Source organism: Scyliorhinus canicula, chromosome 4 (assembly GCF_902713615.1).
Source record: "Scyliorhinus canicula chromosome 4, sScyCan1.1, whole genome shotgun sequence".
Classification (NCBI taxonomy): domain Eukaryota; kingdom Metazoa; phylum Chordata; class Chondrichthyes; order Carcharhiniformes; family Scyliorhinidae; genus Scyliorhinus; species Scyliorhinus canicula.
This window is the reverse complement of record NC_052149.1, coordinates 153290569-153305029: the sequence shown is the minus strand read 5'-3', so window position 1 is coordinate 153305029 and position 14461 is coordinate 153290569. Positions and strand designations below refer to the sequence as shown.

The window sequence follows — 14461 nt, the reverse complement described above, 5'->3', positions numbered from 1 at the left end:
ACCCAAAACGGTACACAATGCTCCAGCTAAGGTTTAGTTCAACATAACGTCCTTGCTCTTACACCCTATGCTCCTGTTAGTAAAGCCCAGAATACTATATGCTTTATTTACTGCTCCTCATTTCCGCATTGAACTTCATCTGCCACCTATCTGGTCCACTCCATCAACTTGTGTATTTCCTTTGAAGTTCTACATTGTCCTCCTCCTCAGTTTACAATGCTTCCATGTTTTGTAGCATCCACAAATTTTGAAATTGTACTGCGGTTACTTTGTCACATTTTCCTTGCAATGTATTAACACTTGCCCAATGATGGTTCATTTGAGATTTAGTGATGGCTATTTTAAAGCAATTTGCAAGTTCTGACGTCACCAACTCAAGTGTAGTATGTAAATAATGCTGCTGGGGAATGCATTAGCGTTTGCTGTTGATCAGAAATTCAGCTGGACTAACCACATGAATGTCAATGCTATTAAAGCAAGTCCGAGGCTGAGTTCCCGCAGTGAATGACTCGCCTCCTGATTCACCCAGTCCTCTCGGCCGTCACCTACAAGGCACAGGTCAAGAGTGTGATGAAATAATTACGACTTGCTGGGGTATGTGTAACCAAAGGAACACTTGGAGCTCAACACATTGCAAGGAAAAGCACTCCACCCAGCACCTAAAGTATCTAGTTCTTCCCATCTGTGCATCGTGGTTTGTCAGTGCTTCTTTGGCAGCAGCCTTCTATCAGTTTTATGACTAATGGTAGTTCTGCATGGGAATAAAATCACCAAGCTGCAATCCCAGTCAGACAACTTCCCAATTTAGGTATATGTTACCATTCATTAATTATGATTGAGTGAAAGTCTTAAGAATTCCCTGCCAAACAGCAATGTGGGAATGTTTTGCCACATGGACTGGCAACAGTCCAAGAAGGTCCACCGCAGCCTTCTTGGGGGCAACCAGGATCGGCAATAAACGCTGGTAAAAGATGTATTGTTGTTGGCAGTGAAAGGGATCCAAAGACGTACATTTTATATGAACCGAGTACATTATGATGCCCCATAACGTCTTGCCTCCCCAGCGTCAGATTTGGTGGGTACCCCAAAGACATGCTGGGAAATCCCTTTTGGAGGCTCCCAGGTAGGCTCTACACTGAAATTGTGCAGAAGCTCTAACTTCCCCAGGACAATTATGCTGAGCTGGGAACCATCCAACAAAGCGATTTAAATCGCAAACATATGGTAGTTCTGCCAGTTTTACACCAATAGAAATAAAACCAATTCTAATTGCAGCATAACGATTTTAATCACCGGCCCGACCCCACACTCTAGCGCCGCCCCCCCCACCCCCCCACCTGTCTTATCAATCTCCAAGGTGTTCCTAACTCCCAACCGCAAGGGACTCTCCCCGACTCATCTCCCGGAGCAGACCCGACGCCGAAGCAGACCAGCCAAATTCAGTCACCTTATCTTCTACCTGGCCTGTCCGTTTTACTGGACCTTTTAAACCGACCTCCTTTAAGTTGACGGCCAGTGTAATAGAAAGGATACAAGGCCTCCCTGGGTTTGCTGGAGTTGTGCCGCACTGTGGCCTTCGTGGACTCTTTTGCTGCAGGCTCCAAGTAGCTCCAGCCAGCAGAGATAAGTTTTCCAAAGCAGGTAAATGTACTTTAAGCTCTTGTAATTCCAGCGGGCTGTAACTTTATGTCATGGGTGGAGCTATTTTCTGATAACTTTGTTCATCAGTGGTCCTGGATTGGAAGAGTTTAATGTCTGGTGCTTCATTTGAAAAATAGATGTATGGAGAGTTTCCAACATTTCAAAACTACGGATAAGGTTTTTTTCAGGAACTTAGCAAAATTTATAATTTTATGCCTGTTTGCAGGTATTAACGGTTCATGTTTGATTATTCATTGCTGATGATGTATTTACAGTAAATGTTATTGACATACTACTATTTTTTACTTTGATTTATTGTAGGGCTAGATTACGTGGTTCCAAAGACTGGCTATTACTGCACACTCTGCTGTCTCTTCTACACAAAGGAAGAAGTAGCAAAGAAAACCCATTGCAGCAGTCTGCCTCATTATCAGAAACTGAAGGTAAGCTTCTGGCACTTTTTGAGTTCTGTAATTTAAACTTAAATTTAAAGTTACACCTTGTGTGCTACTTTGTAACTTGTAATATTTTGACTTGTTTCCACATAAGTTAAGAGCTAGAATAAACCGTTTGACCGTTTTAAGTCTTCATTGTCATTCAACGAAATCATGGCTGATCTATGTCGGGTTAAGTACCCAAAAATTTGCCAATGGCTGTCTGACTGAACATCCACATTTGGGGGTAGAGACCTAAAGATTCACAGCACTGAATGAAGAAATATCTCTTCATATGAACTCTAAATGGCTGACCCCTTATTCAGAAATTGTGACCCTATGTTCTAGATTCTCCATTGGAAATTGCATTTTTTCATCGTCTGTTGTGGATTATATCCTCCAGCTTCGTTTCATCAAGCACAAAGTCCATTGTCGAAAGTGCTTTAAGCCGTGATGTCCAAGACCTGATTTTTCACACATCATGAGCTCTTGATTGGCAAATTTGTTTTCATTGTCAGAAACATTGCATGAGTATCAAGAACAGTTTTGATCTATTTCTCAATGATTTTGTCCATAATAACCTTTTGTATTTCCTATGTATTCTTGCAGAAAGATTAATTTGGGTGTATGACATGTAGGTTGAATATTTTTTTAATATTGTCCCATATCTTTAAGTCCCTGTTAAAGTCATGTGCAATGGGAGGTTTATAGTGGGATGTGGTAGCGTCCTTCGATGTTTTGTTTAATAGATTTTACACTTCTCATTAATCTCTTGGATTCGCCTTCATGAGCCACACCTGCATCTTTTACAGAATTTTCAATATTTGACAAGATGGTTAAGCAAACTCTCCATGTAACTTTAGGATGGTTTGCTTTTCCCCGCTCATTCTCATCACATGTTGCCAATAGCACTTGTCTGTTTAGAAACATATGGTTTTGATGAGGGGATAAAATAATGTCCTGACATTGCAGAGTCACCTCCATAGAGTTTCATTTGCACATTTGGGGTTACTGAACAGCATATATATCATGCTAGAGAATACATGAGTAAAGGTGGAGTTGCCATATGACCATAGGCTGTTTTCCCCTTTGAGGGAGAGAGAGAGGGTGGTGATTTAACCCGAGGATCACCACACCTCAGGCGAGGGGAAAGGTTGAGAAAGCAGGCCTTCATGAATAACCTCTTACATGAGTAACCTTATACATGAGTAAGTATACAATGGCATACTTCAGCTTTTTCATATAGAACAAGTGAAAAGGGCATTCAGAATACACCTGCAAACCTGTGTTAATGCAACATTATGACAATTGCGCAAATCTTGAGATTTTTCTCTGCCTGGTTAATGCTCTAACTACAAGGCCGAAAAAATAAATCTTTATACTAAGAGTTTCCATCTCACTGAGGAGGCCAACCCATTATCAAAAACCTGCTCTGAAAACTCTGTTCACATTTTGACAGCTGTAACAAATTGCTTCACTGCAGCTGAGACAATCTACAACATTCTAAAACAATCAAGAACATTCAAATCTCCCAATGGCGGCAAACACTTTTAAAGAATTCAGCATCTGGACCGGCACCTTTGCCAAAAAATAGTCGGTTGTTCCTTGGGCCATACACTTGTATGTTGTTACAATAATATTAATTTTATTTTATAGAAAATGTTGGACAAGCAAGCTGAAGAATTCCGTAAAACTAAAACTGAAGAAAATCCTAAAGTTGAGAGTGAAGAGCAACATAGCCAGTGAAGATTCCAGTGTTCAAAACATCATCTAACCCACTAGCTGATCATCCTCATAGTTTGCTAATATCTTACGTTGTCATTTTATTTTGTCCTTCTAACAATGTTTAGGATGTCTTAGTATTGCAGTGTGCAAACATGCATGAATTGAAGGCCAACAGCAATCACATTTTTGTTGCAATAATTGTTGAACAAAAAAATATTTCTTGGGGGAGTTGGGGATGTAGTTGCATTTCAAGGAGCATTGATGCAGTGAGGATTGATTGCCTCTGTGGTCAGAAAAATCAGTTATTGTTGCAGCTCTTGAGGGGAAAAATCATTGGCCCAAAACATGCCTTTGTTTATTGCAAAAATACCTTACAGTGGGGTTATTTTATCAAAAACTGAGTGTCAATTACTTTCATGAAGTATTAGGTTGAAAAAAATTGGTAAATGTTCAATATTTGTGTTCCATTACAGATTCCGTACAGTTTTAATGGCTAATTACATTATAACTAGGGGCAGAATGGTGGCGCAGTAAGTAGCACTGCTGCCTCATGGCGCCGAGGTCCCAGGTTCGATCCCGGCTCTGGGCCACTGTCCGTGTGGAGTTTGCACATTCTCCCCATGTTTGCGTGGGTTTCGTCCCCACAACCCAAAGATGTACAGGGTAGGTGGATTGACCACGCTAAATTGCCCCTTAATTGGAGAAAATGAATTGGGTACTCAAAATTTTTTTAAAAATTACATTAAAACTGAAATTTCTAGAAGTTTGCCAGTGTTTACTTGTTCAGTTTTGCCATTTTATCGTGCCCTTATTGAACCTTGCATCACAACAGGATGGAAAGTGGAAGGGAAGGATGTAGAATGTTGATTTGAGGACTCACAAAAGCCAGGTAAAAGTGTGGAGTAATGGGCTGGGTGATGCTGAATACAAATAGTACTCTTTACTATCAGTTGCCCAACTGGAATGAGTGGTGGCCAAAACAACATCCTAGGTTTTCTTTTAATTGAAGTGATTGTCATTCTTTTGTGGGAGATTGGGAATTGAGCGGCTACGGTTTGGTTTCGAGCAAATATTACAATTTTTAATTGACTACCACAGTTCTGCATATAAATAGCACCACTGCCTTATAAAAGTCAATCTAAAAAATAAATGCTGTAGAAATATTGCTAAAGATGTATGAACAATTTTGCTTATGTCTTGTTCTGCAGTGCCTCACATTTGTGTTGCACTGATTTAAGTATCGCATGTATCGGTCAACTCACCAGTTGGCTTTTTCTTTTCAACTATTCCAGAAAAGTGCAAGTTAATTTAACAAAACTGGTAAAAGTAATGAAAGCAATTCCTTGAATATTTCTATTGCATGCACACATCCTGAATTTGTAAATTATAAGCAGCCAGCCTAAATTGAACTATTCGTACTTCGGGAAAATCTGCTAGTGTTATGACTAAAAGGAAAATGCTGGATAGATGAGGAAATATGAAAGTGATACGAAAAATTTATATTAATAAAAATATTAGTTAAAATTTCTGCAGCATAGCTACATTTTTTCATTAAATACTATAGTTTGAAATTTCTAGTTATTTAGAATTTAGCTCTATCGACATGACACACATAGGAATAATATTGCGGAAAATTGTGTATTTAAATAGTCTATCGACATGACACAAATAGGAATAATATTGCGGAAAATTGTGTATTTAAATAGTCTGTCGGTTCGTCCTAAGGTTACCTTTTCCTTCCTGTACATTGTTTTATCCAGCTGTACAAATCAGCTTGCTGTAGTTATCAACCATTCACACACATACACACACACACCTTCAGGAACAGCTTACAGGTGAATGCATAATAAGTTTTTGTTAGCTGTCCATTTTGGTACTAACCATTTAAACATACTGTTTTTGTAATGTACCGAGTGATCCACTTGTATGGAAGCTGACAAGTTGCCCAAAAATTCCCTATTGTGGCCCAGTTGGTTCTCTACTTACTTTGTTATCGTCTTGTCATGTACAAGTGAGCAACTCTGACCCAACTTACTGCATATAAACAGATTCTGCTGTAAATAGTTTTTAATAACCACATTTATGACTGATGATTACTGTCAGACCAGGATTCCATTGGCAAAATGTGCTGATAACCCAGTCACTGAAGTGAATGCACCTTGTTCATTGTAGGTTTATTTCTTTAGCAGATGTCACCAATTTTAAGTTTTTTGAGTGGTTTGTTTTAATGTTGGTATCTATTTTAGATGTGGATGAACTACATTGTGGGCAAATGTTTTGGTTAGTTACCGTACACGTGTGACCTACTGGGAGTTGTGCTTTTTGACAAGTATATCCTGCATGAGTGTGGAGTAATAAATGCTTCCAGGGGATTAAGTTTGCTCATGAAGGTGTCTTGTCTGAACAGAATACAGTATTTGCAGCCAACTGTGTTTAACAAAGAGATTGTGTGAAACACTGCAGCTTTAATCAAGAGGCAGCAATATGTGAAAACTGCTATTATGTCATGTTTTGTTTTTGAGTAGAAGCAAGTAGTTTTGTAACACTTTATGTTTAAATAAAGCTCCAGGTTTCTATGATCACATTCATTTCTCTGCCTTTTGAGAGAATCTTTAAGCTAAAATCATTTACTTATTGAAATAAAAATGATTGTGTATATATGTTTTTCAGGACTAGTTCACTTTTGAGGTTACATTTATTGACCTTTGTGTTGTGATGGGTTTATGGCACTAAAATTCCTAGCTTCAGGTTTTCACTTTTTGGCTGAATTTCCAAATTTGTTACTGCTACAGCTTGAGTTCTCATTCCGTTTCAATCAGTTAAAATTCCAATTTGCTACATCCTGTTTCTGAAAAGTTCATTTCTTGTTACACATTTATTTGGAGAAGTTCCAGATGGGGGCACAAGCAAGTTTATTTCTGATCCTGGCTTTCACAGTTGTTGTCGTTGATATTTGATGACTTGGAAACTGTTTGCTATGGAATAGGTTTTTATGTTAGAGGGAGGGTGCTGAACAGCTCACCACAGAACCATTTGAAATACTAGGAAGGCTGAACTTTCAGGTTCTGTTACCATGCCTGGGCCTTTATGTGCAAAAAGTGGGAAATGCACTCATAGCTCAGCCATACGTGCATCACATGAATATAAAGCATGAAATACGAAGCAGCTATAATTTTCATAGAATTAGTGATTGTAGACTATGCCCAGCTCATTTTATCTTGAAAAGTTATACAAAATTTTAAATACATCAAACAATCTGGTCATTTTGATATTATCGCAATGCACAAAGTTTTGATTGCATAGGTATAAATCTTCTTACCTAACAGAACTATGGGTGTGCCTACACACTTGGACTACAGCAATGGAGACTCACCACCATCATCTTGAGGCCCATTATAGTTGGGAACAAATGCTGGCTTTGCCAGCAGCGCTCGCATCCAATAAAAGATAATTTTTAATGATTGATTTGACAATTTTAATATTTTTATTCATTGAGTTTAATGAAATGTGGTAGCACCCACTTTCAAATCACAGCCCCAAAGAGCTCATTGCAATAGAGTGAAGTCAATAAATATTAACTGATTAGATGCTATTGATGTTGGTGCAATGTTTGAAGGTGGTGAGTCATCAGAGCAGAGCATCCAGGGAAGGATGCAAATGGAAATCACAATCTTTACCATGAAGAAAGTATTTACCTAGTCCCATTCTCTTGCCCCTGTACCTATCCCTGTAGCCTTGAATATACTTTTCACATCACAGTCCACTTTCCTTTGAAGACCTTGATAGAATCTGTTTCTACCAGCCTCTCAGAAATTTTATCCCAGACTTCAATCCTTCTCTGGATGAAAAAATCCTCATCACTTTTACTCCTTTTGCCAATTATTTTAAGCTGTGCCCTCTAGTCCTTGCTGTTCTCTTAAGTGGGAAACATGTTTCTCTTTATTTACCCTGTCCATACTCCAGGATCTTGAATGCCTTTTATCAAATCTACTGGCCTTCTTTACTCAAAGGAAAACAATTCCAACCCCTCAAATCTATCCTCAGCTTCAGTTCTTTATCACTGGAATCATTCTTGTGAATGTCGTCTGTACTTTCTTCAGTGCCTTCACTTCCTTCAAGTATGGTACCCAGTCTGGACGCGGTACCGCAGATGAGGCCCCTCTGTTCCTGCACCTCCTTTCAAGTTTCTCTCTGTAAGAGTCCTTCCTGTTTATTTCCTCTTTCTTTATCTTGATTTTATTTTTGGTCTGTGGACCCATGATCAGGATTTGCCTTTAACCAGAAGACTTGAGCTGAAGCAGCCTGTGTGTCAGGACATAGTGTTCCCAGGTTTTATGTTTAGAGAGGAGAGGCCTGACTCTTCAGCACCAGGTGAATCTTAGAAACCGGTTTTGGAGGAAAGTGGTTCAGTTGGTTAACTGGCAATCAGTGGATTGGCCTGGGACAGTGTTCTGCTTGATAAGTCAGTGATTGGTTCCTGCATGATGCTTTCTGAGAAGACTGCAGAAGTGTTTAGACCCTGGAAGAAGTAAAGCTCTCTCGCTAAGTAGATATTTGTTGTTCTAAAACTAGAATGTTGGCACTTCTTTGCTGTGAACGTGAAATGATCATGAGTCTATAGAGAAAGTACACAACCGTACCAGAGCAAACCATCTCAAGCCAAGAAGGAAGAAGTACCAAAATGAAAGCCTGAACTTCAGAAAGAATTAACTAGAAGCCATCCCAGTGCATCAAAAAAAAGTTTATTAATATATTCACTCCCAATCACCTGTTCCCCTCTGTGTTTGTGTGTGTGCATAGTGTGGGATAGTTAGAAATGGGTAGCAGATAGTTACATTTTCTGTCAGGTTAATTCTAACACTACATAATAAAAGGTTACTTGTTTTACAACCTGGCGACTAGTTTGTTGGGCTCAGCCAAGGATCTCAGATATTTAAAATCAAATCTAATTTTACCTGTGTTGTAACTCTTGTTCACATGGAACTGGAATTAGCCCAGGGTGTTGTGACATCTTTATTTGTTACTGTCTTTCCATATTCTTCCTGCCAAAATGAATCACCTCCTGCTTCTCTGCATTGAACTTCATCTCCCACTTGTTACTGCAGGTGACTGAACACCAGTGCATGGGGGTTGTCGTAAAAACTCACCTTGAGGCAGTATGGCATGGACCTTCAAACCTCTGGGGTTGGTGATTCTGATAGCTAGCTAAATCTTCCACAATCCAGCCCTCCCCATACTATTCCCACAGACCCAGCCTCAATTTCCCCTATTCAGACTCTTCTGTGCTTTGGCAGTTGCTTACAACAGCCAGTTCAATTATCTCAGGTCCGATGGCAGGCACACATTGTTCAGCACGCCCCTAAAATTTGCAATCAATGTGACAACAGTTTCACAATGTGACTTATCAAAGCAACCTGTTCTACTGAGGTAGAAAATGAACTATCACAACAGTATACATACCGGAGAAGAGCAGAGTCTGAAGAGCTGTCTTCAGAAAAGGACTAAGGTACCTGATAGGTTTGTCTTTGTGCTATCGTGCTTTTGCTTGCTGTGGGAAATTGCTGGAATATTTTTAATACATACTTGGATTCTTGGCACAGCTGTTGGAACTCGTGACAGAATAATTTTCAACAAATCTGTGGGCTCCTTAATCCTTCAATGAAAATATAAAAGATAAACTCTCTTGCCCCATCAAAGCTATTGGAAAAGTTCATCGCCATTTCGTCAAGACAGCTTCCTCAAGAATTAAGCTTTGTGAAATGCTGCTGGATACGTTTTGGTGTGAATGCTTTGATGGTGATTTGGCACCACTACTTCTGCATTGAAAATGTTGGTCCCATTTAGGACAAACCACTTGTGTAAAGCTGGACTTTCAGTTTTGGAGCAAAACACAACCAGCCTGAACAGCAACCACGACATGCCCAAGTGCTATGATTGATTCCTCCATGCTTTGACAGAACTTAATTCAGCACTAATGAACAAACCTCACACAGGGTATGTAAAACAACAACATATTGAATTGCAGAATTCCTTTTTATACAAACTTTGTTACGGGGGTCTGGTTTTGTTTAACGCACAGGAGTGGAGCTGTGGAAGCAAAGACCCAGCACTCTTAACTACTGCGACCAGCCAGTTTCATCCAAATAATGACAAAGCTATATTACTTGAAGAGGTTTCATATTCTTGTCATGGTAATACTGGTGAAGTTGCTTCATAATAATGAGCACATTAGTGTCTTTCTCAGGTGGGTAGTCCAAATCTTGCGAACATTGCCCTGAATGTTCTCAATGCTGTATATAATAACTGAAGTGAGGCTGGCTACTTTGATGAAATTACTGTAATAGTCACGCCGAGGCAGAGTATGTCTTTGAAACATCCAGACATTGCCTAAGGTTCAACTGCAATCTTCTGTTGTAGTTATGGTTCCTTTGTGAACAGTGATGAGCCAAACAGACTGGTGAGCCACGTATGGCTATTGTATATACTCACTGTTGTTCTATTATTACTATTGTCATCGACATCCACTATTGTATATACTTACTGTTGTTGCTGTAACCATTGCTGTTGAATTGTGTTGATGCTGCTGTTGGCTCCGCCCCTCTGAGTAGGTATATAACCGGCCGATCTGAGACAGGCTCTCATAGTGCAGGAGAAGCTACAGGTTGGCTCACATCTAGTTAATTAAAGTCACTGTTCTTTGGTACAAATTGTCTTGACTGAATTGATGGTCATCAATTTAATCAACTCGTTTTTTTTCACAATGGATGCCTTTCTGAAACCTGATCATCTTGAACTCAACCCGCAGGCAGCTGAAGCTACGGCTATCTTCGAGCATTGGCTAAGTTGCTTCGAGGCCTACCTCGACTCCTCAGCCGCCGTGGTCTCCCCGGTACTCAAATAGTGTCTCCTCAACGCCCGGGTGAGCCACAGGATTTTTTAGCTAATCAGGGACGCGGCCTCGTACATGGAGAAAGTGGAACCTGCTCAAAGGACAGTTTGAGAGGCCAGTGAACGAGGTACTCGCTTGACACCTCCCAACCACGCGGCGTCACCGCCAGGGTGAGTTGCTGGCTGAATACGTGCGCGAACTGAGGGTACTCATCCGGAGTTGTAACTGCCAAACGGTCACGGCAGTACAGAACGCAGAGCTGATGATCCGAGACACCTATGTGGCAGGAGTCGGGTCCAGCTACATCTGGCAACGGATTCTCAAGAAAGAGTCCCTCGACCTCTGAGACGGTGAAACTAACTACCTCACTGGAAGTGGCTTTCCAGAGCATGGATGCCTTTACATCCGACCCCGTGCAATCCTCAGAGGCACAGCCATCACCTGACCCAGGCGTGCCCCATACCTGCGCCGCGCGGCAGCCTGCCACCTCCGGAGGGCCGTATTGTTACTTCTGCGGGCAGGGCCAGCACTCCAGGCACGTTGCCCAGCTCGAAACACGACCTGCAACGTGTGTGGCAAGAAAGGGCACTTTGCTAAGGTATGCCTGGCCCGGCCTGAGGCTCACAGACCCCGCATCATGCTTGCAGGGCTCTCCCTTTTCTGATGCATCATCCGCCTCATGTGACCAGTGGTCACCATCTTCAATGTCTGCTTAAGTCTGGCACCTTAGACCACTCGGCCATCCTGACAACTTTGGTCGCCATCTTCGAAAATGCCCACCACGTGCGACTGGTGGGGGCCGTCATTTTGGCCGGCATCCTCGATGCCGCCCACCAGGTGTGTCTCATTGGGGCCGCCATGTTGGGACCATCCCTCCACTGTCGCTACCAGTCGCCCGCAACGCGGCACGATTCAGCTCGACCAGTCCCGGCCTTATCACCTTCAAAACTCCATGATGTCCGACCGACTCAATGGACAGGAGACGTCCTGCCTCTTCGACTCCAGGAGCACAGATAGCTTTGTCCACCCGGATATGGTAAGGCACTGCTACCTCTGAGTCCTCCCCATCTCACAAACCATCTCCCTTGCTTCCGGATATCACACCGTGCAGATCCGGGGGTATTGCATCCTTACCTTGCGATACAGGGCGTCGAGTACGCCGATTTCAAGCTTTACATCCTCCCCCATCTCTGCGCCCTGCTGCTTCTGGGTTTAGACTTTCAATGCAACCTCCGAAGCCTGACCTTAAAGTTCGGGGGACCCCTGCCCCTTTCACCGTCTGCAGTCTCATGGCCCTGAAGGTCGCCCCTCCCTCGCTCTTTGCGAACCTCACCCCAAACTGTAAGCCCGCCGCCACCCGGAGCAGACGGTACAGTGCTCAAGACAAGGCCTTCATCAGGTCAGAGGTCCAGCAGCTCCTGGAAGGAAGGGATCATTGAGGCCAGTAACAGCCCCTGGAGAGCACAAGTGGTGGTCGTCAGGACCAGGGAAAAGAACAGCATGTAGTCGACTACAGTCAGATGATCAACTGGTACATGCAGCTCGATGCGTACCCTCTCCCCCGCATATCTGACATGGTCAATCAGATTGCGCACTACCGAGTCTTTTCCACAGTAGTCTGCGTAATACCAGCTCCCTATCCGCTCCTGAGGACCGCCAGTACACTGTCTTTGAGGCAGACGGCCGCCTCTTCCATTTCCTAAGGGTTCCCTTCGGCGTCAGCAATGGGGTCTTCCAACGAACGATGGACCGAATGGTCGACCAGTACGGACTGCGGGCCACGTTCCCGTACTTGTTTTTTCCAATTAAGGGACAATTTAACGTGGCCAATGCACCCACCCTGCACATCTTTGGGGTGTGGGGGCGAAACCCACGCAAACACAGGGAGAATCTGCAAACTCCACACGGACAGTGACCCAGAGCCGGGATCGATCCTGGGACCTTGGCGCCGTGAGGCAGCAGGGCTAATCCACTGCGCCACCGTGCTGCCCTACGTTCCCGTACTTGGATATCTGCAGCCATGACCTGCAGGACCACAACGCCAATCTTAGAAAATTCCTCCGCACTGCCCAACTCCTTGACGTACAATAAGGAGAAATGCGTTTTCCGCACAACGCAGCTAGCCATCCTCGGCTATGTCGTGGAAATCGGAGTCCTAGGGCCTGACCCCGACCGCATGCGCCCCCTCCTGCAGCTCCCCCTTCCCCCCCCCCCCCCCCCCCCTGCCCCAAGGCCCTGAAGAGATGCCTGGGGTTCTTTTCTTACTATACCAAGTGGGCCCCCAATTACGCAGACAAGGCCCGCCCACTTATTAAGTCCACTACTTTTCCCCTGACGGCTGAGGCCCACCTGGCCTTCAACCGTATCAGAACCAACATTGCCAAGGCCACGATGCGCACTGTGGATGAATCCATCCCGTTCCAAGTGGAGAGCGATACGTCAGACTTTGCCTTGGCAGCCACTCTTAACCAGGCAGGGAGGCCTGTTGCCTTTATTTCCCGTACTCTCCATGCCTCTGAGATTCGACATTCCTCTGTCAAAAAGGAGGCGCAAGCCATTGTGGAAGCTGTGCGACACTGGAGGCATTACCTGGCTGGCAGGATATTCACTGCTCACAGACCAACGGTCGGTTGCCTTCATGTTTAACAACACACAGCGGGGCAAGATTAAGAACAAAATTTTGCAGTGGAGGATCGAGCTCACCACCTATAACTACGAGATCTTGTATCGTCCTGGGAAGCTCAATGAGCCCCCAGAAACCCTGTCCCGCAGTATCGCGCCAACACGCAAGCAGACCGGTTACGGGCTATCCACAATGACCTCTGTCATCCGGGGGTCACCCAGCTTCTCCACTTCGTCAAGGCCCACAAACTGCCCTACTCCACTGAGGAGGTCAGGGCCAAGACCAGGGACTGCCAAATCTGCGCAGAGTGCAAACCGCACTTCTAGCGACCAGACAAGGCCCACCTGGTGAAGGCCTCCCGCCCGTTCGAACACCTCAGCATGGATTTCAAAGGTCTCCTCCCCTCCACTGACCGTAACGTGTACTTTCACAACGTTGGTGATGAGTACTCATGTTTTCCCTTTGCCATCCCATGCTCCTACATGTTCTCTGCCACTGTCATCAAGGCCTTGCGCAGCCTCTTCACCCTGTTCGGTTTCCCTACCAACATACATAGTGATCGGGGGGCCTCATTTATGAGTGATGAGCTGCGTCACTAACTGCTAAGTAAGGGCATCGCCTCGAGCAGGACTACCAGCTACAACCCCCGGGGAAAAGGGCAGGTGGAGAGGGAGAATGCTACGGTCTGGTAGGCCGTCCTTCTGGCCCTACAGTTTAGAAGTCTCCCGCTGGCAAGAGGTCCTCCCCGATGCACTCCACTCCATCTGGTCACTCTTGTGTACTGCAAATAATGAGACCCCTCACGACCGGCTATTTGTCTTTCTCAGGACATCGATCTCCGGGGTCTTGCTTCCGTCCTGGCTAACAACAGCTGGGCCTGTCCTCCTCCGGAAACACTTGAGCAACCATAAGGCGGACCCCCTGGTTGAGAGGGTCCAGCTCCTCCACGCGAACCCTCAGTATGCCCACATGGCACACGTCTCCCTCCGGGACCTGGCTCCCGCGGTTACCCCTGCCCTCACCATCACCGTGCCCCTTCCGTCTACCTCCCCATCTGCACCATCATCCCTCCCTGGGTCCATTAGCTCTGCGCTGTCGCCTTGTCCGGGACCCTGTTGTGAGGACGACATGCTCCCGGAGTGAAGGTCT

At 44.1% G+C, this 14461-nt stretch overlaps 1 protein-coding gene across 4 annotated transcripts in view; it reads left to right on the top strand.

Moving 5' to 3' along the window:
* LOC119965094 (matrin-3-like) overlaps nucleotides 1-6458 on the top strand; it is a 69294-nt gene extending 62836 nt beyond the window's left edge. For all 4 annotated transcript variants that reach the window (XM_038795380.1, XM_038795378.1, XM_038795381.1 and 1 more), the window contains 2 exons: nucleotides 1963-2084; nucleotides 3732-6458. In XM_038795380.1, coding sequence (XP_038651308.1) covers nucleotides 1963-2084; nucleotides 3732-3821 — 212 coding nt within the window. In that variant the 3' untranslated portion in view covers nucleotides 3822-6458. The remainder of the gene's footprint in view (nucleotides 1-1962; nucleotides 2085-3731) is intronic.
* Nucleotides 6459-14461: the final 8003 nt, after the last annotated feature.